The sequence below is a fragment of the Neofelis nebulosa genome, chromosome 12, assembly GCF_028018385.1.
Source record: "Neofelis nebulosa isolate mNeoNeb1 chromosome 12, mNeoNeb1.pri, whole genome shotgun sequence".
Classification (NCBI taxonomy): domain Eukaryota; kingdom Metazoa; phylum Chordata; class Mammalia; order Carnivora; family Felidae; genus Neofelis; species Neofelis nebulosa.
Window position 1 is genome coordinate 27,647,682 of NC_080793.1, and position 26,703 is coordinate 27,674,384.

General features: G+C 37.6%; 1 protein-coding gene across 2 annotated transcripts in view; it reads right to left on the reverse strand.

Annotated features, from left to right (window-relative positions):
• Positions 1–26,136, reverse strand: part of TMEM38B (transmembrane protein 38B) — a 50,215-nt gene extending 24,079 nt beyond the window's left edge. Inside the window, exons 1-4 of one of the 2 annotated variants that reach the window (XM_058694666.1) lie at positions 25,892–26,133; positions 16,488–16,644; positions 2,802–2,986; positions 1,902–1,989 (exon numbers count right to left, since the gene is read on the reverse strand). In XM_058694666.1, the coding sequence (XP_058550649.1) occupies positions 1,902–1,989; positions 2,802–2,986; positions 16,488–16,644; positions 25,892–26,003 (542 nt within the window). In that variant the 5' untranslated portion in view covers positions 26,004–26,133. Of the gene's footprint in view, positions 1–1,901; positions 1,990–2,801; positions 2,987–16,487; positions 16,645–25,891 lie in introns of both variants that reach the window. The other variant, XM_058694667.1, reaches the window with a different exon arrangement.
• Positions 26,137–26,703: the final 567 nt, after the last annotated feature.

Below are 26,703 nucleotides of genomic sequence, written 5' to 3' on the forward strand. Positions count from 1 at the left end.
TACGAGTCTGCAACTCGAACTTCTGCACTTATGGCTCTGGATTTTGCACCTGGACTCCAGCCTACGGGTCTGACCTCAGGGCTCTAGGCTCACGGCATTCAGTGCTTGCTTCTGCAGCACATATACTAAAATAGGCCCATGGCTCCCAGCTGAAATCCATTCTTTCTTTTCCTTGAAGGGTAACACATGTTTGCAGCTGAACAGTTTTATCAAGCCTGTTTCCTGCCTATAGAATTTTCGGAGCTGACAGCCTTCTTTTATTTCATCTTATCTCTGTCCTTCTCAGTGCAAGATGGCAGTGTTTCTACTGATACAATGTTTTCAAAAACCTTGTGGGTCTCCAGTATATGACACAGGGATCCATGCCATTAGTTAAGATGGTCCTCCACATACCTTTCCTGGATAATCTCATGTCTATTCCTGGCTTGTGTTGTGTTGGCTGAATGGATCCATGAGTCACACACCTAATTTCTTTAACACTAGCAAAAGTTTTCCAGACAGACCCTTTACCTTCTCGCCACCACAGACTGTCCTAAAAGTCAATCTCTTAATTTTATCATCTTTTGCAATCTGGATAGGCTGAGAATTTTCCAAATTATTACAGTCTTGGTTTCTTTGTTCAGCAGTTCAACTCTTTCATCTCTCACTTTACTATAAGCATCAAGAAGAAACCAGTCAGACCTTTAACACAGCTTCAAAATCTCCTCAGCCAAATAGACAAGTTCACTGCTTACAAATTACTTTCCACACAACTGTAGCACACAATTCAAGTAATTTTTCTGCCACTATATAACTGTATCACATCTCCTCCACTTTCCAATATCATGCTCATTTCCTTGAGCCCTCACCAGCACCTTTAACGTTCATAATTCTACCAATGTTCTGTTTATGACAATATATGTATTCTCTAACATCATATAGGCTTTCTCTACTATGCAAAAGTATTTGGTAATAGATAATAGATATATACACACACATACACAAAATAGCATAATGAACTAATGATTAATCTCACTTGACCAACTGATCATTCATTCATTTATCTAATATTTATTGTCTACTCATAGATTTGTTGAAGAATATGTGCAGGTTACCTGGCCTGTTCAAGGATATAAGCAAAGGAGAAGGAGAGAATAGTAAGAAATGAAGTCAAAGCAAATATGGTATGAGGGAAAGGCAGATCTTGGAGGGTTTTACAGGCCATCTGGGGAGACATTCCAAAGTTCTGAACAAAGGAGAAACAATTTGATTTTGGTTATAAAACACCAAGAAATGTTTTATGGAAGACATTTTGAGACATATACTCAAAAGGAGAAAAATTTCCCTTGAATATCACTAATGCCTTACTTATAACTTATCAATCAAGGCCTTGTTTGCTCTATTTATAACAATTATAGTTTATTTCCTCTAATCTTTCCTTATGTGTAATTAAGCTCAACTCTCATTTTTAAAGCAACAGGGGATTGATTTGGATTGATAATGGATTGATTTGTTCCCATAAGCTTGACATTTTACTACCAGAACATGTAATTTGAAATCTGAGTGATATTGTAGTCATTAATGAAAATGACAAGAGCCTGCAACGGATTCATTTCCATCCACAGAAGTGGGTTCCTATGTAGTTCTCTCTTCATAAATACACACCATTCCCACAACCCTGTAACAATCCAAAAGTTTTTGTTTGGTTTTATTTTCTAAGGGGAGGAATCCCCAGAGAAAAGAATCAATATTTATTTTAAAAACTACATCTGAGAGAGCAGACTTCTTGAAAGAACAAGTTTCCTGACTGTCTTCCATTATTATGACTGTTAATTTTTTTCAGCTCCATTGCCTCCACATTAAGAAATCTGGTAAGATCTAAAGATAAAAAGCTGGTCTCGGTCTAGTTTATACCTACTCACTAGGACATCTTCAGCCATTCATTAGCTTCTGGTTTCCAACCTCCTTTTACCAACTGCTCAAAATTCGTGATAATGCTACCACCTGCACCTAAAAATAAAATAAAACAAGAATATTTAGTCAAATTTTATGGAGAAAACATTTGAAACAAAGCTGTAATTCTATCTCCTGATGTAAAGTTCCAAGAAGATCCTCAAAATATAATTTTGAGGAGGGACAAAAAGTTTCCTTGTACATTTATGGTACTGAGACAATTGCAATTCTTCCTGTTCATCAGCGTGGCAACTGTCTACTGCACCATAATTAAGGTTAAAAAATGGGGCCTCAAGGACAAAGATGTTCTTTGCCTGAAAAATAAAATTTTCTGCTTTATTATTTCCTTCCCTGATATCAGTTTTAGGTGCAGTACAATATAACAAGAGATTAGAGAAATTTATTCAATTTCTACATACAAAAGAACTCAACAATGAAGGTAAGTGATGTAAAGTGAAGAGGAACCCATAACCAAGCATATTTACTACTTTTAGTTATTCAGGATGGAAAAAAACACAAAAAAGAAATTTCTTATATAATTTCTTTACATAATCTCTGAAGTAAATTTATTTATACTGGCACTATACTATACCTTAATTAACTATGAATCCCTCTGGTTCTGGACTACTAATGAAACCAATAGTAAAAATTTTATATAGTAAGATAGGCTCAAAATAATGGCTGATGACTAGTACTAGTGAAAATGCCAGTTATGAATTTATTTTACTAGCCAACAGAAAAAAAGACTTCCTACTTCCAAAACTACAGTTACTAAAGTATGTTGTCCTCATTAATGTAAATACAGAATTGTTCAGTAGCAGTAGTATATCAATAACAGATTATTTAAAAACACATATTGTTAATATTACCTCGGGCCCATCCAACAGCTATCATGACTATCCAGCCATTTTTGTAATAGTTATTTGCATGTGTGACTCCACCTACTATTTTCCAAGTTCTGGTCACTTCCTTCATTCCCGCAGCCAAGAGTTGAACAGGTAGGAAAGAATAGCCCTGGGAAACTAGGTCACATGGGCAAAAAAATGTAATATACCTGAAATGAAAATTTAAATGATTTAATATATAAATAAAATATAACTATTTATAATAAAAATATTTTAAGACACATTTTATAAATTTTAAATAAATGTTAATATATAAATGTTTTAATACATAAATGTAAGTACAAATTATTTAACAAATACTTAAATATATACTCAATTTAGTTGAGTAAGCTTGGATTTTAAACAATTAAATCAGAAGAACAACAACCCAGAATATATGCAATAACAATGTGGCAAATGCAACAAACTGAATTATCCACATAAACAAGGAATTTGACCTAAGAAGACCACAGATTGAGTAGAGTCAATTTTTCTAATCATAGGAGGCATATGTAATAATCTGCCCAAAATATATGATCAAAGGGGAATTTCATCTTATTTAGACTTCTGAATACTGTATATATGCAAAAAGTATTTACAGAGGGCCTCATTTGTGCCTATACTCTTCTAGAAGGTAAGTGCTAAATCCACTAACAAAATGAAGGACATGTACAATCGCTTTTAGGATAGGGACTTTTCTAGCTATAGTGTCATTTTCCGGGAAAAGGAATTACAGAAGAGCCCTGCATTTCAACCCTATTAACATCTTCACCTGTGTCCTTTTGTGTTCTACATAAACTAAGACCCATGCAAAGAAAAGTCATAGCTCTCAAGGAGACAGATTTGTGTTGAGGAAAAATATTTTTTCATACAGGTGAAGGTATATGAAACTGTTTTCAATTAAATTGTGATACTAGTTTAAGAATAACTCCTCAGGTAAATTACTTTTTGAAGCCTCATTTATTCTAAGCATCCATTCAAACAGTTTACCAATAGTGTCAATTGGGAAACACACTAGTTTTTTCCTCCCATTCCTACAATACTCTCTGGCAGACGATTGTGTGCTTAAAGCAGAACATAATCTTCTTTCTAGCGGAGTGATACAGAAGACACCACGTGAATGAAGTATTATATCTCTTCCAAAATAAGTTGTTAGCCTTACCACAATTCATGATTCATAAAGTCAGAATTCCCAAAAGTATTCATGGAATGTGAAATTTTATAAATACTACTTCAGAGATCCAATGCAGGATGCAATGGTTTGTTCAGGCTGAGGCACCCTCTCTTCATCTCCACTTACCAATTCCTTCCTATTCTCCAAGGTCCCAGTCAAATACTACCATGTACATTGACTTTGGGAGTTTCATTTTAATATTCTCAGTTCAGACTAAATTCTGTTGGCTCTGTACAACTAAAACAAATCAGTTCTTATGCCTCAACGTATCTCTTTATACATTTTTCTCTATAACATAGTAAGTTACAATAGTCCTTAGATGGCAGTAATCATTCATTTTGTTACCCTCTCACCTAAAACTCAGCACGATGAAAAACAGCTCTAAATTAAACCATTTATTAGCAGTTAATCTGGAGACAAAATACAAAATATATCAAGTTAAAGAATTAGTTGATAATTAAAGAATTTGAGAGAAAGGAATAAATTATCTGAGGGTAATAAAAATCATTTTGAAACAACTCAATTTAAAAATTTTACATGTTCATGTATTTTGAGAGCCTCTATACACTTCTCTCATTAAATATAGAATAAGGGGGGGGGGGCGCCTCGTTAGCTCAGTCACTTGAGTGTCTGACTTCGGCCTGGGTCATGATCTCACAGTTTGTGGGTTCAAGCCCTGCATCGGGCTCTGTGCTAACAGCTCAGAGCCTGGAGCCTGCTTCAGATTCTGTGTCTCCCTCTCTCTCTCTGCCCCTCCCCCCCTCATGCTTTGTCTCTGTCTCTCAAAAATAAATAAATGTTGAAAAAAACTTTTTTAAATATAAAATAAGGAAGTCAGTTACGTATTGGAGGGAAAAATTACACTTAAGTAATTTTTAAAAACATTTTAAAATATAATAAAAATACTTTGGTATCCACCGCAGATCATATTAAGGGAAATTAGATTTCACTTTAGCAGGAATGAATGTTCCAAAGTAAACAACTCAAAGAAACAACAAAAGCTAAAAGAGAATACAAATGACCCCATTTTCATTCTCTAACCAAGACTATCTTTACGATGAGTTAAAAACCTCAACTACTAGCAACCTTGGACTTTTATATCCAACTATGTGACATTATGGTATATGGTCTAAAATCTGTAATTACTGCTGTTTTCAAATAAACAAGTCTTTATCCTATTTATTCAGATATTTCTAAAGTATACCTACAATAATCTAACATCTTAAACAAAAAACAGTTCTCATTTACAGTGTTAAATAGCCACAGGGTAAAAAAACAACTGACTGCTGTTCTCAGTAGATTCACAAGTAAACGTATCAGACCAATGGCTCCCTAAATAGCCATTCTTCCTCTATACTTTACTTGTAAAGTATCTAAAGAAAACATATTGGAAAAGAGGAATAAATGGAACATATCAGACAAGAAATAGAATGAGAAGGCAACTGATTTCTCAAACATTTTTAAGTCACATAAGTTAAAAGAGAGAGAAAAATAGTAAACAATAGAAGTTTAAAATAATAGAAGTTAGTCTAAATAGTATATAATAAGATGCCAAGCCATAAACAATTGAAAGATGAAAAGTAGAATTTAGGTTAATACCAAGAGCTTAGCAGAGAGAAGTTTCCCACAGTTAGTAAGAGAATTCTGTTTTCATTCTACTACTAATTCCACTCCTCTGACTACAAAAGACAGTTTTACTTAACTAAGCCAAAAAAGAATGACAAACTAAATAAAGTTCATATTAGTCCAATATGACAGCTTTGCTCTTGCTCTTATTATTCCAACAAATTAATAAGTTTATGTATTTTGTGTATGCTTTGAAAAAGACAAAGAATTACAGACCTATAAAGCCATACCTTTTCTTATATTTTTCCTCAAAATAATGCAGTCTCAGTTATGCAAATGTGCAATATTTAATAGTTGATACTTGGAAGTTGAAGGAAATCAAACTGGGGCACAAAACCCAATACACAGAAAAATTACAAAATATTAATATCCCCAGAAACAGTTTTCAAAAAGAAAAATCCTATAAAGGTATATACATCTCTTCCAAACAATACTGTACTATGACATAACAAGTTATTGTTTCCCATTGCCAGTAGATGGTGCTAATATCCACATGTGAGCACTGTGAGCTATTGTGCTAAATAAAGATGGCCTTTCCAATAAGGGCATTCACAGAATCCCGTAGTTTAGCTTGCTAGAGTTTGAAGTACATTCCAAACATCATTTCATCTCTCAAATTAAAATCAAATAAAGCAAAGATTATAACATTTTTTTCTCACTATTAAAACCTTAAAAAAGAAAACAGTAAAAAATACTGTCTTTAAACAAGTATCATTTTTTATATTTAAGAGTCTGAAAAGACAGAGATATTGCCTGTATTTCCAGAATCCAAAACAATAAGAGCCAACTAAAGACAGCCTAGATTTGAATCCTGGCCCCAACTACTAGATATCTGTGACACCTTGGGAAAGTGACTTAACCCATCTTGCCTCAGTTACATCATCTGAAAAATGAGAATAAAATTGTACCTATCTCACAAGGTTCTTGTAAGGTTTAAAGGGGTAATATATACAAAGCAATAAGAAAAGTGTCTAGAACATAGTGAATACTACATCAGCAGCTGTTATTGTTTTACAGCCAATAACAATGCTCATTAGCAGAATAAAATATAAATATTCATATAATAAATTATACAGCATGAGAAGGAATGAACGACCACATGAATAAACACATGTAAATCTTAGTAACATAATATTGAGTGAAAACAAAAAAACAAGTCCCAGAGAACTATATACAGTGCAATACCCCATTTTATTTTTTTTATTTATTTATTTTTTTTTTTAATTTTTTTTTTTTTCAACGTTTTTTATTTATTTTTGGGACAGAGAGAGACAGAGCATGAACGGGGAGGGGCAGAGAGAGAGGGAGACACAGAACCGGAAGCAGGCTCCAGGCTCCGAGCCATCAGCCCAGAGCCTGACGCGGGGCTCGAACTCACGGATCGTGAGATCGTGACCTGGCTGAAGTCGGATGCTTAACCGACTGCGCCACCCAGGCGCCCCATGCAATACCCCATTTTAAAATAGGGCCAAAAAGAAGTAAAACTAAAAACTTACTGTGTAGATAATCATATGTATGATACACTTTTTAGAAAAGTAAGATAAACACAAACATAGAGGTTATATGTAGGAAAAGTGCAGAGAAATGGGACAGGGGAAAAGAAATATATGTAAATTATTGGTAAAGTCCAGTTCTTAGGGTGGGTGCAATACAACAGAAATGTAAAATAGTTAACTACCATGAGAAATGATTTGCCATTATCTAGCAGAGTTTAAGAATCACTTTCCCTGTAACTCAATAAATCTACTCTTAAGCAAATACCAAGAGAAAACCTTGCTCATGTGCCAGTAAGTACATACAAGAATGTTCTTGACAACCCTGTAATGGGGGAAAAGACTGGAAACAAGTCTCTGTCGACAGAGGAACAGATGAATAAACTATGACAGTTAATTCTAGTATGCTATACAGTGAAAATTAATAAATTACAACCATATACAATAAGATCGGATCTCAGGAACAGAGGGTGACCAAAAACAGCAAGTCACTAAAAAATACACACATATGGGGGCACCTGGGTGGCTCAGTCGGTTAAACACCCGTTTTCAGCTCAGGTCATGATCTCACAGTTCATGAGTTCAAGTCCCATGCGGAGCTCTCTGCTGTCAGCACAGAGCCTGCTTTGGATCCTCTGTACTCCTCTCTCTCTACACCTCACCTGTTTGTATGCTCTCTCTCTCTCTCTGTCAAAAATAAATATATTAAAAAAAATACAAACGTATAATTCCATATATAATACTTTCAAAAACTATAGTTTAGGGATATACACATATGCTAAAAGTACACAAAAAAGTAAAGGAATGATAAGCACAAAATTAAGGCTAATGGTTACCTCTGAGAAAGGAAGAAAGGAAACGGGATCAGGCAGGTGTTGGGGGGGTTGCATACAAGGGACATTAAAACTAACAGCAAGGGTTTGGGGCAGATGGTGGCACCAGTGTCTACACAGATTTAGAACTCTTCAAAACCCAACATAAAAACGGGGCAACTAGAAGGCAAAACCAAAATCCCATCTTCAACACTTAAAATAAAACTATGTGACAAGGTATCCCTTCAAATACCAAAATGCAAACGGGCAGAGACAATTCACCAACACCCACAAGACCTATATTGTTTGGCAGAAAGAAGAATGCAGTAGGTGGCAACTAATGGACCCAAGAACAAAACAACTCTAAAATAGTTCATGAGTATTCACTAGAAAGCACAACAGGCCCATTTGGAAACAACAACAGCTGAAACTGGGAGATATTCTGGCATTCTCCAATACCAGGTAACACAAAGGATCCATAGTAAGAAGGTCTGAAGGGGATGAAGCAATTTAGTCCCCGTGAACTTGCAAAACTGATCCACCCAAGCTTTCCCCCAGAATAAGCCCCATGTGAAGAAAACACTGGTGTGGAATCAAAACTGAGCAATACAGAGCAAAAGAAGAAAGAGAAGGTTCAGACCAAACTGGGGAAGGGGAAAAGACAGAAAATCTCAGAAAGCAGGTCCTTATCTTTTGAACACTATAAAAACAACAGAAGCAGGAGATCTATGAAGTCAGAAAATGTTTCCTGAATTCCACCTTATCCTAAAAGTTTAAGAAACCTAACTTGACATAAAATGCCCAATGGAAAAGTATCAAGGTCAAATCACACACAAGTTTATAATAAGAAAGAAAAGCAGAATAAATCCCTATAGACAATGAAAGCACTCAAGTAAATGTGTCCACCAAACAGATCAAAACTGTAACCCACTATTTCAAAACAAGCTAAAGACATGAAGAAAACTGATACAACACATAAAAGAAAAACATCAGATTTAGAAAAAGTGAGAACTGAAGATATAATCCTTTGGGAAAAAAAAATTTTTTAAAGGAAAAGAAGGGGTGCCTGGGTGGTTCAGTCAGGCGTCCAACTTTGGCTCAGGGTCATGATCTCATAGTTTGCGAGTTTGAACCCCGTGTTGGGCTCTGTGCTAACAGCTCAGAGCCTGGAGCCTGCTTCAGATTCTGTGTGTGTGTCTCTCTCTGCCCCTCTCCTGCTCACACTCTGTCTCTCTCCCTCTCAAAAATAAATAAACATTAAAAAAAAATTTTTTTTAAGGAAAAGAAATCACCTCATTAATGAAAACCAAACCAGAATGAAAACAAAGAGAAATAAATATAACACTACCTTCAAAGAAATAGAAAGGGAAAGGGAAAAACATTTTAAATTTAAAAAAAGATTTTAAAAGTCCACTGATTTAGAAAGACAAAGAGTCATATACCAATCATCGGAGTTCCTGAAGAAGAGTACAAATACTAAAACAAGTTTGCCAATTAAAAAAAATGTGTACTTACTATAAAGAACATACCACACACCTAAAAATACTGACTCAGAATGACCCACACCAAGACTTATTTTATTTAAATTATTAGGCTTTAATGGAAAAAAATCTTTTGGGCATCTAGAAAAAAAGAGTATATGACTTATAAGGGAAAGAAAATTAAATGATCATCAGACTTTATCACATCAATGCTTTATGACACAAGAAAATAGAGTAACACTTTAAAATCCTCAAAGATACATAGTATGATCCAATTATTTTATATCCAGTAATGCCTACTTTCAAGTACAAAAGAGACAGACACCAACATACGAAATTCAGTGATGAATCTCCTAGAGAATCAACTTCAAACAACCAAAATTACTAGAGAGACACAGACATAAGGACTGGTAAAAAGCATTAAACATACAATTAGCTGTAAAACTAAGACTGAATGAAGAGTAAGAAGGGAAGAGTAATAGCATGTAGTAATTATAACTATGACAATATAGAATAGTACATCTATTTTAAAAATGGGAATAGAGAAGTATATATGCAAAAATATATATATTTTCAGTAATCACATCACATCACTGGTAGTATTAGTACCGTTACACCAAAGTTATTGTGTATTATGTGTATAATACAGAGTAAAATCAATGAGTAACATTGGAGTATTCTAATTCTATTATGTCTTGTGCCCTCAAGAAAAAAATTCTTAGTGTGGAAGAAAGGAGATATATATGTAACAGAGAAAAGTTTAATAAAGGCTCTTGAATTTAAATTAGAAATATCAATATTAACTCGAGTAATTTTATCCTTATTTTTCTTAGCTCTGTCCACTGAGAAAGCTTAGAAACAGTAATCAATCCAATAACAATGGCTATTTCTACCTCAAACTGTGGTCTTGAAATGCCATTTCTCACTAAGAGACACTAGAGCTCCTTAGAGAAATAAGTGATTCCAAAAGAAAAGTAGAAGATCAATCAACCTAATATTAAGTAGCAAGGAGCTAATCAGTCTGATGAGCCAATGTGAAGAAGCTCCCACCAGCCAAAGATGAAATAATCTAAGCCTCAATAATGACAACTACAATTTATTGAAACCTATGAAATACGCTCAAATCCATGAGTTCATAATTACCCAAAAAACAAAAAGCAAAAAAAACTAGTTACCTTTGGAGGATGACAGGGGACCAATTATCATGAAAACTGACAGATAAAGAATCGAGGATTTATCATGAATACTACAACTGAGTAACTAAATAATAGATTAGTGGGAAATATCTATTTATAATACTATTCCATCTAATACACAAGAGGACAGAATTAGACTATTACCATTCTGCATTTCCCAATTACTTAAAATAGTCATTAAGTGTAAGAGGTCTAATGTCAACAAAAGAGAAAGCAAATCAAGTATTTTGGGCCTCTTATGATCTTCCCAAAGAGATCTAACCTAAATCAGATTTGTATTCTGGATCAATCTACCAATTTTCAGGAAACACAGAGAACACAAGAATATAATGATCTGTACCATCAGTATGCAATCAGCACATTCCAGACTTTAGAAAACTCTGCATGCCAAATGGCATGGTTCTTCAAGAAATAAATTATAAGGGAAAAAAAAGGAATGGAGAGGGAACCTATAAAACAAAAATGACTTAAGAGACATCAAATATTTTAATAGGCAAGACTAAATTATAGTGTCTATGGATGAAGATTTGGATGACAAAATTATAAAAATATACAAGGAAGTGATTACCATAAAAGTCAGGACAATGGTGTTCTATTGTAATGGTTATATAAGGTGGGAAAATCATTGTGATTAGAACATGGGACACACATAAGAGACTTCTAGAATGGACGGATAGCAAAGCCTTATTTCTTGACTTGGCTAGTGGTTTCAAGGTTATACTTTATAATAATTCATTAGGCCAAATATTTGTTTCTTGTGGTGTTGAAGTCAGACCCTGCCATTCACCAATTCTCTAAGCCTCAATTTCTTCCAATATAAAATTGGGATAATAAAAGATTCGAGGTTGGGGCACCTGGGTGGTTCAGTCGGTTGAGCGTCCGACTTCAGCTCGGGTCACGATCTCACAGTCTGTGAGTTCGAGCCCCGCGTCGGGCTCTGGGCTGATGGCTCAGAGCCTGGAGTCTGCTTCCGATTCTGTGTCTCCCTCTCTCTCTGCCCCTCCCCCGTTCATGCTCTGTCTCTCTCTGTCTCAAAAATAAATAAATGTTAAAAAAAAAAAATTTAAAACAAAAAAGATTCGAGATTAACAAATAATTAAATATTATTCTATTAATTCACTATATAAAAATGCATTTCTTACTTTCCATTTCTAACACACCTTTTCATTTAATCCAAGAAAGCATACATTTATAGGCAAGTAATTTTTTTAAAGGTTTATATTTTTTTATTTTTTTAAATGTTTTATTTATTTTTGAGAGAAATGGAGAGAGAGCAGGGGAGGGGCAGAGACAGGGAGACACAGAATCTGAAGCAGGCTCCAAGCTCCAAGCTGTCAGCACAGAGCTGGGACGAGGGACTTGAACTCACAAACCGTGAGATCATGACCTGAGCCAAACTCAGATACTTAACCAACTGAGCCACCCAGGTGCCCATGGGACATATATATATTTTTAATGATAGAATATTAAAGGAAAAGCATCGAAAGGGGGGGGGGGGCTTTGCAGCATAAAGACCGAAGCCAGATGGCCCATGGAGAGAGAAGGATTTCAAGACTTCAAAATCTGTTGCCAGGTTAGCGGTTACTCCCTGCAAGAGCTATCAGAAAGCGTAAATCCAGGAGTGGCGAGCCCGGCATCACCGGGATCAATACTCTCCTACAACTGTAATCAGACTCCCCACAAATGCCAAGGTTTATTTATTTTTGAGACAGCACGAGCAGGGGAGGAGCAGAAACAGACACAGACAGACTCAAAAGCAGGCTCCAGGCTCTGAGCTGTCAACACAGAGTCCGATGTGGGGCTTGAACTCACAAACTGTGAGATCATGACCTGAGCTGAAGTTGGACGCTCAACCAACTGAGCCACCCAGGCACCCCAGACAAGTAAGTTTACTTCATTTAAGGGATCAAAAAATCAAGATCTGTACTTCCTTGCTACTCAATTACAGAAATGCCTTATAATATAACAATACACAGCAGTCCATTTCTTTAGCAATATATTTACTGAACCAAGAAAAGTAATTATCATATAGTTTACAAAACAAAGTCTCTGCTCTGAGAAGCTATTATTTTAGTGGAATGAGACAGACCAACATAAAAAGAAATAAACAGATAATATGTCAGATAATAATTAGTCTAAGGAGAAAAATAAAGAAGGATGATGTGGTTTAGTTAGTTAAGCATCTGACTTCTGCTCAGGTCATAACCTCATAGTTCATGGATTCAAGCCTCACATTGGGCTCTGCACTGTGAGTGCAGAGTGTGCTTGGGATTCTCTCTCCCCCTCAAAATAAATAATTTAGGAAGGAAGGAAGGAAGGAAGGAAGGAAGGAAGGAAGGAAGGAAGGAAGGAAGGAAGGAAGGAGGATGTGATAGTCAAGAGAGAGGAGGTGTTATTTCAGTCAGGGAAGCCTCTCTGAAAAAGAAAATATGAGCCTTCCAGGGAAATAGCATTACAAAGAGAAGATTGCAAGCACAAAGGCACTGAGGTAGAAAAACACCTTGTGTTCAAGAAATGGCATAACCAATGTGGCTAGAACAGACTGAACAGGAGTACTATGGAAAGATTACATCAGAAAGAATGAAAGAGAAGATTATAGAGTTTTACGGGCCATGGTAGTTTTAGATTTTGTTCTTTTTTTTTTCTTTGGTAGAGAGAAAGGGAGTGTGTGCAAGCAGGGAAAAGGGGCAGAGGGAGAGGGAAAGGGAGGGAAAAGGAGAGAAAGAGAGAAAGAGAGAGAATTTTAAGCAGACTCCATGCTTAGTGTAGTGCTTAACACAGGGCTCCATCCCATGACCCTGGGATCATGACCTGAGCCAAAATCAAAAGTGGAACGCTCAACAAACTGAGCCACCCAGGTCCCCCAGATTTTGTTCTTAATCGGATAAGAAACTACTGAGCATAAGAGTAATATGTTCTAACTTATTTTTAAATAATCATTTTGTCCATGCAAGAAAGAATGGTGGTTAGTACACAGGAGCAGAAGTGGAAGTGACAGTAAGAGTCAGATTCTGGATATCCTACTTTTTATATAGCTTTAACATCTTCACACATTAAAAAATTGTAATAAATGCTATGCCGATATCTTTTTAAAATATTGTTATAGAAATAAAAGTCCTTGAGAAAGCCTTTTAAAACATACAGCATTATATCCTCTAGGTCCATCCATGTTGTTGTAAATGACAATATCTCATTCTTTTTTACAGCTAATATTCCACTATATATATATGGCATATCTTCTTTATCCACCCATCTATGGATGGACACTTCAGTTGCTTCCACATCTTGGCTATTATAAATAATGCTGCAATAAACATAAAAATGGATGTATCTTTTTGTTTTCTTTGGGTAAATATACCTGATAGTGGAAATGATAGATCATATGGTAATTCTATTTTTAATTTTTTGAAGAACCTCCATACTGTTTTCCAGAGTGGCTGCACCAATTTGCATTCCTACCAAAAGTGCATGAGGGTTCCTTTTTCTTCACATCCTTGCCAGCACTTGTTTCTTGTGTTTTTCATTTTAGACATTCTGACAGCACGAAGTGATATCTCATTATAGTTTTGATTTGCATTTCCCTGATACTTAGTGATGTTAAACATGGACCTAGATGGTATAAAGCTAAATAAATAAGTCAGCCAAAGAAAGACAAATACCTCACGGTTTCACTTATATGTAGAATTTAAGAAACAAAACAAAGGGGAAAAAAAAAAGAGAGATAAACAGGGTACCTGGGTGGCTCAGTCCGTTAAGCATCTGACTTCGGTTCAGGTCATGATCTCACAATTTGTGAGTTTGAGTCCCACATCAGGTGAGCTTGAGCCCCGCTTCAGGTGAGTACAAGCCCTACTTTGGGTGAGCCCCACTTCTTTCTTTCCCTCTCTCTCTGTCCCTCGCTCACTTGCACTCTCTCTCTCTCTCGCTCTCTCCAAAAAAAAAAAAAAAAAAAAAAAAGGAGAACAAAATTTAAACAAATTAAAGAGTGTTTAGAACAAAAACACTCTTTAATACAGAGAACAAACAAACTGCTGATTGCCAAATGGCAGGTGGGTAGGGAGATGGGTGAAATAGGTGAATGGGATTAAGAGTACACTTATCTTAATGAGCAATGAGTAATGTATAGAATTGTTGAAACATTATATTGTGCCCCTAAAATTAATATAACACTGTATGTTCACCGTACTTCAATTTAAAAAAAAAACAAAAAAAAAAAACCCATAGAAGTGAAAAGACTATACTTTAAGAGATGGTTAAACAAAATCTCTGAGATAGGGGCACCTGGCTGGCTTGGTTGGTAAAGCATGCAACTCCTGATGTCAGGGTCATGAGTTCGAGCCCCATGTTGGTGGTAGAGTTTACTTAAAAAAAAACAACAACAAAAAAAACCCAAATCTATGAGAACCAGTGGCTGTTAAATGTCAAGCCTCTAAAATCAAATTTCCTGGTTTTGATCCTAGCTCAATCACTTACTAAGTATGTAAATTTTAGCAAAGTTTCTCTATGCCCTAGTTTTCTCACTTGTCAAATGCAAAAAATAATGGCTACCTTATAGGACCCTTATGATTAAATATGAATATAAAGAATTTAGCTGATATATAGTGAACATCAGTAAATATTAGCTATCACATTTATCATTCTACTCCTACTTGTTTCCACTGCCACAGGTTCCCATTATTACTTCTTCTCATTGCTACTACTGTTTTATTTTTTAATTTTTTTAATGTTTATTTTTGAGAGAGAGAGAGAACGCACATGAAGGGGAGAGGCAGAGAGAGAGGGAGACACAATCTGAAGTAGGCTCCAGGCTCTGAGCGGTCAGCACAGAGCCCGATGCAAGGCTTGAACCCACCAACTGTCACATCATGACCTGAGTCAAAAGCAGATGCTTAAAGACTGAGTCACCCAGGCACCTCACTACTATTTATAATGTTCCCTTTTATCACTGATTACATATTCATTTGAAATTTATCAAAATAAAAGTGAACTTTTAAGTGTTCCTAATATTATATATTTGATATGGCTTTTAGTTAAAAGTATAGTTTTCGCTTCAGATATAGCAAAGCACTCTGATTTGTATTATACTTCTTTTTAGCTTGATGAATCAATCTTCTTTTTTTTTTTTTTTTTAATTTTTTTTTTCAACTTTTTTTTTTATTTTTGGGACAGAGAGAGACAGAGCATGAACGGGGGAGGGGCAGAGAGAGAGGGAGACACAGAATCGGAAACAGGCTCCAGGCTCCGAGCCATCAGCCCAGAGCCTGACGCGGGGCTCGAACTCACAGACCGCGAGATCGTGACCTGGCTGAAGTCGGACGCCTAACCGACTGAGCCACCCAGGCGCCCCGATGAATCAATCTTCTTAAGGATAACTGAATTTGGATTTGCAAGAATCCAAAGCAAATCCTGCTAACATTTTTTTCTTCAGAACTAAATTAAAAACAAAGTTAGTGTTAAATCTCTTAAGACTCTGAAAAATTCAATAGGAATAAGACAAGAACAATGATATATATGAATCATAATCACTTGGAACTTCTTGCGTAGTTGGTCACATTCTTGATTTTATCCTATTGTACATCTATGTGTTTGATTAGTTAGATAAACTGTTTGGGGCCAAATATTTGATGCCCTTTCATATCTGAAAAGCTTCCCCTAAAGATACATAAGACAATGGTAACAATACTTGCCTCTGGGAGAGGATAAAAGAGAAGGGTGAGAAAGAGACAAACTTTGTACTTAAAACCACTGGCTTTATTTGGGTTCCTTCCTTTGTACATGCATTAACTTTTCAAGAACATAAAATATTTTTTAAAGAAAAAAATTTCACTTACTAATAATTTACAGAACAAATTTTACAATGTCTCATAGTTGACCATAATGGCAGCTTACCAGATCGAAGATGCCAGTAATATATTAGTGTTGTTTGCAAGAAACCTCAACGGAGGCTCCGCAAGCAATACACAGGATAAAATTCCTCCACCAAAGCAATGGAGCATAGCAGTGAACCAGCTTGAAAGAGGATTCTTCCGTGCCACTGCCACAGCTCCTGAAATGGTAAAGTAAAAATGTGGTCTGAGAGAGTTGTATATTAAACAAACCCTGAGGTACCGGTGTCACTAAAGAAATAAACTTCTTAATTTCATAACTTTCAAAAATTTACTATTACTCATGGGTATGACAATCACGATCATCATAAACTCTAAGCATTTTGTTATGACAGAGGTAATCTGAAGCACCTTTAAAATACTCTGTCCAGCTCCTACTACCAGTTTCCTAATCACACATTATTATAAACAATCTCCCTATCTACTCTTTCCTTTCATTCCCAGCCCTACTGTAGGTACTTCCAGTTCTATACCAAAGCAATATATTAAGAAAAATTTATCATCTTAAGCACTTTAGCAAATAAAAGCTGAAATAAATAATCTAAGCTTTTAACATGACTGGCTAGAAACAGAATAAAATAAACCTAGAGGTGAAAGGCTGATGAGGAACAGGTATACACATCATCTTAAAATGTCTCCTAACAAATAACATATTAATTACAGAAGGAAATAACTTTAGAGTGGAGAAACCTTGCAGACATCACTGTAAACAAACAGTATAAGGTGACTCCCAAGATGATGCACTAAGAACACATCTTTGCTTCTACAGTATTTCTACAAAAATACGTAAACTGAACTAATCCAATTAGACACACCCAAATTGAGGGCTCTTCTGGAAAAAACAAAAAAAACAAAAAAAACAAAAAAAAAAACGGCCTATATTTTAGCAATGTTGAAGTCAAGAAATACCAAAAATAAGGCTGATGAAATGCTCCAGATTAAATAACATTAAAAAGACAACAACTAAATGCATGTGTATTCTAGATCACATCCTGGAATGGGAAAGAATATTTATAAATGAACTTTGGGATAACTAATGAAATCTAAATATCGGCTGGGGCTTACATAAATAATAGTGTCATAGCACTGTTAAACTTTCTGAAAGGTTTTTTTTAATGTTTATTTATTTTTGGGAGAGAGAGAGAAAGAGAAAGAGGGAGAGAGAGACAGGAGGGGCAGAGAGAGAGAGGGAGACATAGTATCTTAGCAGACTCCAGGCTTTGAGCTGTCAGCACAGAGTCCAACATGGGGCTCAAACCAATGAACAGTGAGATCATGACCTGAGCCGCAGTCGATGCTTAACCGACTGAGCCACCCAGGTGATCCAGCACTGTTAAACTTTCTGACTTTCATAACTAAACTGTGGTTTTTAATATTAACACGCTTAAGTAATTTTTTTTTCCAACTTTTTTTTTTTTAATTTATTTTTGGGACAGAGAGAGACAGAGCATGAACGGGGGAGGGGCAGAGAGAAAGGGAGACACAGAATCGGAAACAGGCTCCAGGCTCCGAGCCATCAGCCCAGAGCCTGACGCGGGGCTCGAACTCACGGACCGCGAGATCGTGACCTGGCTGAAGTCGGACGCTTAACCGACTGCGCCACCCAGGCGCCCCATCAGTTAAAAAAAAAATTTTAATGTTTATTATTGAGAGACTGAGAGAGACAGAACACAAGCGAGAGAGACAGAACACAAGCATGAGAGGGGCAGAGAGAAGAGGAGACACAGAATCTGAAGCAGGTTCCAGGCTCTGAGCTGTCAGCACAGAGCCCGATGCAGGGCTCAAACCCACAAACAGGGAGATTCTGACCTGAGCCGAAGTTGGACACCAAATGACCGAGCCACCCAGGTGCCCCAGTTTCTTCACAATTTTAAAACAAAGATGTATTCTTTTAGCTAAGAAACAAGCTATGTTAACTAGGATATGTTATTTTATTTTTAACATGTTGACACTGAAAAGACAAAAACATTTTCTGTCCTACCTTAAGATGTTTGTGATATGCTATCAATAGAATTATTTTCCCCAAAACTTAGCAAAATTTGTCACATTGAGACCTGACTCTAATTCAAAGTATATCAGTTTTCAAGCACGCATAATCACTTACGGGCTTTAAAATCAAAATACTTTTCATCATGAAATGAAAGCTAGAAAATAAAGGCACCTGGGTAGCTCAGTCGGTTGAGTGCCCAAATTCAGCTCAGGTCATGATCTCGCGGTCTGTGAGTTTGAGCCCTGCGTAGGGCTCTGTGCTGACAGCTTGGAGCCTGGAGCCTACTTCTGATTCTGTGTCTCCCTCTCTCTCTGCCCCTCCCCTCTTGTGCTCTATCAAAAATAAATAAACATTAAAAAAAATTTTTTTAAAAAGCTAGAAAATAAAGTCATGTTCTACTTTCAGTTTTGGATCAAGTTTGAATCATAGTGGGCCAAGTAAATCCATAGACTCACCTTGTAGTTCTTTAATGTATAACTATGACATAGCTGGCAACTGACACAATCCCCATATTAATCCTCTGATCCAGGAGTAAGGATCATTATGGTAGAAACATTCAAGTAGAAGCCCCTAGAGTTTCTTCCCTTCATCAAGGTATTAAAAAACATTTTTTTTTAACATTTATTATTGAGAGACCGAGAGAGACATAGCATGAGCACGGGAGGGGCAGAGAGGAGGAGACACAGAATCTGAAGCAGGCTCCAGGCTCTGAGCTGTCAGCACAGAGCCCAACTCGGGGCTCGAACTCATGGACTGCAAGATCATGACCTGAGTGGAAGTCAGACGCTTAACCAACTGAGCCACCCAGGCAGCCCATATTTTTTTTTTTTTTAATTTTTTTTTTTTAACACTTATTTATTTTTGAGACAGAGAGAGACAGAGCATGAACACAGGAGGGGCAGAGAGAGAGGGAGACACAGAATCTGAAACAGGCTCCAGGCTCTGAGTGGTCAGCACAGAGCCCGACACGGGGCTCGAACCCACGGACCATGAGATCATGACCTGAGCCGAAGTCGGCCGCTTAACCGACTGAGCCACCCAGGCGCCCCTACATATTTTTAAAAAGCAGTTCTACAGAGGGGTGGCTGGGTGGCTCAGTCAGTTAACAGTCCCGACTCTTGGTTTCTGCTCAGGTCATGATCTCATGGTTATGAGTTCAAGCCCCACATCGGGCTCCACAGAGTCAGTGGGATTCTCTCTCACTCTCTCCCTTTCTCTGCCCCTCCCCTGCTTCTGCTCTCTCTCTCTCAAAATAAAAAAATAAACTTAAAAAAAAAGGCAATACCACAAACATGGTTGCCATAATCAAAATCATCAAAGATGAAAACGTGGTGACAGCTATCACATCCCATTTAACTTGTCTATTTGGTCTATACATAAGCAGATGGATCTTGGAGAATGACTGTGGATTATCATAAATGTAGACAGGTAGTGACTCCAGTTGCAACTGGTATTCAAGATGCAGTATTTTTACTGGTACAAATCAACATAATCCCTATAACCTGGTAAGCAAGTCCTTTTTCTCCATATTAATTTGCAAAGAATCCCAGAAACATTTTGCTTTTATCTGGCTAGGTAAACAGTATATTATCACAGTCTTGCCTTAGGTCTATGTCAACTCTCCTGCTCTCCAACAAAGTCCAGAAATTTTGATCATATTGAGAATCCACGTAACATCACACTGGCCCACTATACTGATGACATTATACAGACTGGATCTATGGGCAGGAAATAGCCAATAGTTTAAATATCTTAATATAACATATGCAAAACAGAAGGTAGGAAGTTAAACTCCATTGCTAGGATTCTGTACCAGTCAGAGTCCAGTCAGGAAAGAGAAAATACACAGTTATTTTAACAGAGAGAATTTACTATAAAGACATAATTATAAAATTGTTAACTAGATTGTTGAAAATGTAAAAAGTAAATACTATAGTATCACAGAGGTATCAACTAGAAAAAGTAGTTTACTGCTGCTGGGGAAACAAAGGATTAAAATTATTAAAACATAGAGGCTTGAACAAAGACCTCTTTAGAGCTAAAACTGAGACTCCTAAGAATGGAACACCGCTCAGCTGGTGTTCTAGTCTAGCCTACTCACTGCACAGATAAAATACTGGGTTTTAGGGGCGCCTGGGTGGCGCAGTCGGTTAAGCGTCCGACTTCAGCCAGGTCACGATCTCGCGGTCCGTGAGTTCGAGCCCCGCGTCAGGCTCTGGGCTGATGGCTCGGAGCCTGGAGCCTGTTTCCGATTCTGTGTCTCCCTCTCTCTGCACCTCCCCTGTTCATGCTCTGTCTCTCTCTGTCCCAAAAATAAATAAAAAACGTTGAAAAAAAAAAAATTTAAAAAAAAAAAAATAAAATACTGGGTTTTAAGTTCTTATCCCAAGCTACTGACAGAGTTTTAACACTGGTCTCCTGATTTTATGAGCTCTTTCTACCACACCACACTCTGGCCTATAATTTATGTCAGGTCAATCAAATATTCTTTCACTTAAAAATTATTAAAAATATTTAAGTAAGACTCTCTAAACTAATAGAAGTAAATTATAAACTGTCATTTCTGAAACATGCTTTTTCCATCCCACACTGGGCAGAACATATTTTGGCTTTGTAAAGCATAACATAACAAAAAGGGCTTTTGGAGTATCATGAATGTTCTATTTTTATCTGGATGCTGATTAAATAGATGTGTTCATTTTGGAAATTCATTGAGCTGTACATTTATGATTTTTGTACTTTTCTGTATGTTTTTATGTGTGGATTCATAAAGATAGCAAAACAATGTTGACACCTTTACAGAATCCTTAGAACTGACAAATTCTTGATACATGAATACTTTCATCTCCCACAAATTAGAAGAAGGAACACTAATAAGCTTTATTCCTGGATTTAATTCCTGAAAGCAAAGGAAAACCTCACTGGTGATAAGGAAATGACAGAAATCATGGGAGAAAATAACCATGTCAAATGAAAGCTTATTAAGAAATTGCTAAATATTGAGAAACCAGAAACATTAAATGGACCTGCAAAAAGAGAGCACAGAATATTTGAGAACTTTGGAGTTAGCTGAAGAACTAGCTCCATAATTTATTAACCTATGTGACTTAAATAAAGTTATTTTATTCCTGTAAGTGTATTCCTCATCTGTAAAATAAGTTCAATAATACCTACCTTAAAAGGATGTTTGAGGATTACAATCAAGATACTAAAATGCTTTTGCATGTATCTGAAATGAATATTATGATCGTATAGGAAGGTAGTGCAACCTTATGTGACACTATAAAAAAAAAAAAGACGACGATGACAACAGCACAGCTGAGTTCCTTTAGGGCTACAAGAGCATCTTTCATCTTGGTATCCTCAACATCTAAAATACTGCCTGATATGCAGTGGAGTTTCAGTGAATATTTATTTAATTGAACTCCCTGTGATTTGAGAGAGATGAGCAAAACAGCAGTAGGAGAATTAAGAGTAAAATAACAGATTTTGTGTGTAAAAATCAAGTACAAATAATTGTAGATTAAATTTTCACGAAGTCTTACAGAAAAGAGTAACTGGGTATGAATGTACGATTGAAGAAATGTGTTTATTTTAATGAAGATTTAAATAAGAAAAGAGACCGAGAAGGCAGATTAAAAATGTAAGAGAAGAAGGGCACCTGGGTGGCTCAGTCGGTTGAGTGTCCAACTTCGGCTCAGGTCATGATCTCAAGGCTTGTGAGTTCGAGCTCTGCCTCAGGGTCTGTGATGACAGCTCAGAGCCTGAAGCCTGCTTTGGATTCTGGATCTCCCATTCTCTCTGTCTCTCCCCCACTCACACTCTGTCTCTCTCAAAAATATATAAACGTTAAAAAAAAATTTTTTTTAATGTAAGATAAGAGAAATAAAATTTCTGCTAAATGGTTTCTGACTAAGAGCCCTCACAGTACCGTTTTCAAATTTCTAATAAAATACCCAGGAAAATGGAAAACAAAATCTATCCTACTAGCAAAAACTTAAAACTATAGATAATCAGATACCAGGGTTTAGGAAGAACTAAAATTTAATTATTTGACAAACGGAGGTATATTAAGAAATTTTAAAAATCCAATTTACTAAATACCCTGATGTCTTTGCTTGAAGCACAAGTCACATGGAAAAGGAGAGGAAAACCATCAACCTTCCTTGGGTTTGAAGGCCTACAACCTGAACCAAACAAAAAAGGGATGCTATCCTTATCCACACCACAGGAAGAAAAAGTTAATCCCCTTTACCCTCTTGTCTCCACTAGCATTTTAAAAGATCTAGGTAGAGACATAAAAGATGTAAATGGTAGGAAAGTGAGGAGTGAGGTTATTAGCAGTGGTAGAGTACATCCCAAAAAGTCAAGAGTCTGCAGGAGTAACATGCTTGAGAAAATAAAGATAAGAAGAATCCTGGTACTACATACGTGAATTGCAGTTTTATTGTACCATAGGTCTGAGTTCTAGAGAATCAGGCAATAAGGGATAAAAAAAGTTCCCAATTAAGTAAAAATTTATATGAAGTATTGGCAAATCAAAATCCCTAATGAATTAAAATAATACCTCAAACAAGTACAGTTTATTCCAAGAATGTAAGGATGATTCATTTTTTTAAGTTTTTATTTTTATTTATTTATTTTTAGTAATCTCTACACCCAAATGGGGCTTGAACTCACAACCCTGAGATCAAGTTGCACGCTCTTCTGAGTCAACCAGCCAGGCACCCCAATTCATCATTTAAAAAAATGTATTACAATTCAAATCAGAAAAACAATATGATCAGCTTAATAAGTGGAAATACAAATTGTCAATAAACTTGAGAAGCACAAATTCAGTAACCATGAGAGATGCAAATGAAAACTATTTTTCTGATCATCAGAATGACAACATATTTTAAAAAATGGTAATAGTGAATAATGCGGAAGATACAGGCAGTCTAACACACTTCTGGTAAATGCTTAAATAGAAACGCTCCTTTGTATGAATTCTATCATTTTTACCTGTTTACAAGTACTGGTACTGGAATATAAAATATTTTGGGGGTGCCTGGGTGGTCCAACTCTTGATTTCAGCTCAGGTCATGGTCTCACCGGTTTGTGAGTTAGAGCCCTGTGTCGGGCTCTGTGCTGACAGTGCGGAGCCTGTTTGGGATACTCTCTCTCCCTCTCTCTGCCCCTCCCCTATTCGCTCTGTCTCTCTCTCAAAAATAAAAATAAACTTTGGAGCAGGTGAATGGCTGAGGGAGAGCTGACCACAAACAAGCAAGAAGGAATCTGGGGTGGGTGATGAAACTGTATCTTGACAATGGTGGTAGGTACATATCTGTGCTTATCCAAAATCATAGAATTTTATATTTAAAAGCATAAGTATAATATGTGTAATTTAAACCTTTAAAAAGTCAGACTTGAGGGGTGCCTGGTTGGCTCAGTCAGTGAAGCGGCTGACTTTGTCTCAGGTCATGACCTCATGGTTTGTGGGTCTTCATTGGGCTCTGTGATGACACTTCAGAACCTGGAGCCTATTTCGGATTCTGTGTCTCCCTGTCTCTGCCCCTCCCCTGCTCGCACTGTCTCTCTCAAAAATAAATAAACACTAAAAAAAATTTTTAATGGGGTGTCTGGGTGGCTCAGTCAGTTAAGCATCCAACTTCAGCTCAAGTCATGATCTTACGGTTCGTGAGTTCGAGCCCCATGTCAGGGTCTGTGCTGACAGCTCAGAGCCTGAAGCCTGCTTCAGATTCTGTGTGTCTCTCTCTCTCTGCCCCTCCCCCCCCACCCCCTCCCCCACGCACGCGCATGCAGACACACACAACACACACTCTCTCTCTTTCAAAAATAAATAAAAAAAATTTTTAAGTAAGGCTTGAAAAAAATTCTTCAAGACCTCAAAGAGCTTTTATTTATGTGAGTTACAGGATTGTTAACTGAGAAAATTCTACAGTACTTATGTACTCATTTTAAAAATAATAAATGTACATGTTAACATAAATTATGTACTCTTTATGAAAAATTACTGTTTTCCAAAGCAAAAAACATTTAGTGAGAAGTCACACTGTTTTATATGTTAGCAAATCCCTTTTAATGTCTGGCCTCAAATAGAAAACAGCTGGACTCTCATATCTGCTTCTGGATTCAATCTGCTTGAGTATCGCTGGTCATGTAGCCTCTGGAAAACCCCACTGTACACTTGTGAGAAAAATAGTATAACAAAGACAAAGAACATCTGCGTGTTGTTAGGAAAACGATTTTGATCTGGAAGTGTGAGGAACCCCAGGGTTCCTGGACCACACTTTGAGAAGGTGATTTAGCCTACACGAGAAAATTTCAACTCGTGGATGTGACATAATAATATAATTCTTTTCAAATCAAGGAAACCGTTTCTTATGCAGGCTATCTGTCCTGATTTAATGCAATATTCACCTTATCCAGGTCAAAACCTCTAACGAACAATGATCCTGACTGAGCTACAAACATCAATGCAAATGAGAAGTAATTCTGAGACCAAACAGTTTTAAAAACCACACGCAGACAACAGTAGAAGGTACAGCATCACCTCAAGCCCTCACTCATTAACTCTACAGGACCAGGCAGCATGAGCAGGCAGAAAGGAGAAAAAGAAGATAAATGCCTGACCACAAAGAAAGAAGAGACCCATAAAACGAAAAGGCCGGCAGAATGGCTGCAAGAGTAAAGCAATACAGGAGCAAACATCTCCTGAATGTAAAATACAAGAAAGGAAATATTGCTCCTTGATCGTCTATACTTCAAAAAAGACTCAAAATCCTGTATTAAGACAACACCCCCAGGCTACAGAGAGTGAAACTATGCGAAATGACTCTGGTAAGAGGTCACTCACACGACGGAAAATGGGAATCCACTCTCTTCCAGCCATCATTTTGCCCGGCAAGATGACAGAGCGCTGCGTTAAGGGGAATACTGGTGTGCCTGCCCGAGGCTCTTTAAGTGTCGCTACAACTTTCGTGACTGCGGAACAGTCCATTAACTACTCATTATCCCAAGCGACCAAGTGCCACACGCTGTTTCAGGGAGCTCCGTCCCCAGGTGACTTTTAAATACCGTACTTTCCAAGGACATGGCGGCACCGCCGAGAGACCGCGCACATCCTGGGCGGACGCAAGTAGTGCCCGGGCTCCCAAATGCGGCAGCGGCTACCCTGTCACCCGCCCCCGACGCGGCGTTGCGGACCCTACGTCGCGCCTCCTTTGACGAGTACCGGGGTCACCACCCTTCCCGGCCTCAGTTTCCCCATCTGCGCTCGAGGGGTCAGGAGGATCGGCTCTCGCCTCCCCTCCAGCTCGGCTATAGGACTCTGGGACAGCGGCAGCTCGACCGTTCAGCCGTCCTCTTCGCGAGAGGTGCCCTGAGGGGGCCGGTCTGCGACTCCCCGCACTCACCCGGCTGACGCTTCAGCGCCATCACAGACACCAGGTAGTGAGCGATGTCAAAAAAGGGGAACATAGACGTGCGAGAAAAGGCAAGGGTCAGCTCATCCCACGGCGAGTCCATGACGACGACGGACCCCGGCAGCCAAAGCAAACCCGGCGACCGGTTCCTGCCGGGCGCGGCGAGGGGTGGGGGAGGGGGTCGCCGCAGACGCGCGCCCTCCCGCGCGACCAGGAGGAGCCTGCGCGTGCGCCCTGGGACCCGGCGCCGACGCGCTTTGGGGCGGAGCCGCGTGTCCTGGGAGCGAGCGAGCGGGCGGGCGGGCGAGCGGGCGGGCGGGGCGAGCAGCTTCCCGGCTGTTCCTGCGGGGCAGGGCCTGGTTCTCCGAGTAGGGAAGGGTCTGGCTCCGCTGTGCTGGGGGGTATGCTAGATCCAGCAGAATAGGCAGATGAATGTAACATACATAATGAATTAAAAAATACATGACTCATGTTAACATTTAGCACATTTATTCTTTTAAAGCGAAAACGTAAAGAACTATTTAAAAATTTTATAATTTTGGTAAATGTAACTCATGTAAAGTTTTGGCTCTTGGGCCCTCAAGACATTTTTTTAAGTTCAATTTTTTTAGGGTTTAAGTTACATACATTTATTCACCCTTTTTAATACAAAGTTCTCTGATTTTTTATAAATATGTGCAGTCGGAAGGGGAGACGTTGAGAATCGGATTAATTTATCTAAATTGGTATTCACCTAACATTTCTCAAGCGACTATAATGTGCAAGTCACAACGTGATTTAGTGGAGATACAAAAAAGAATACA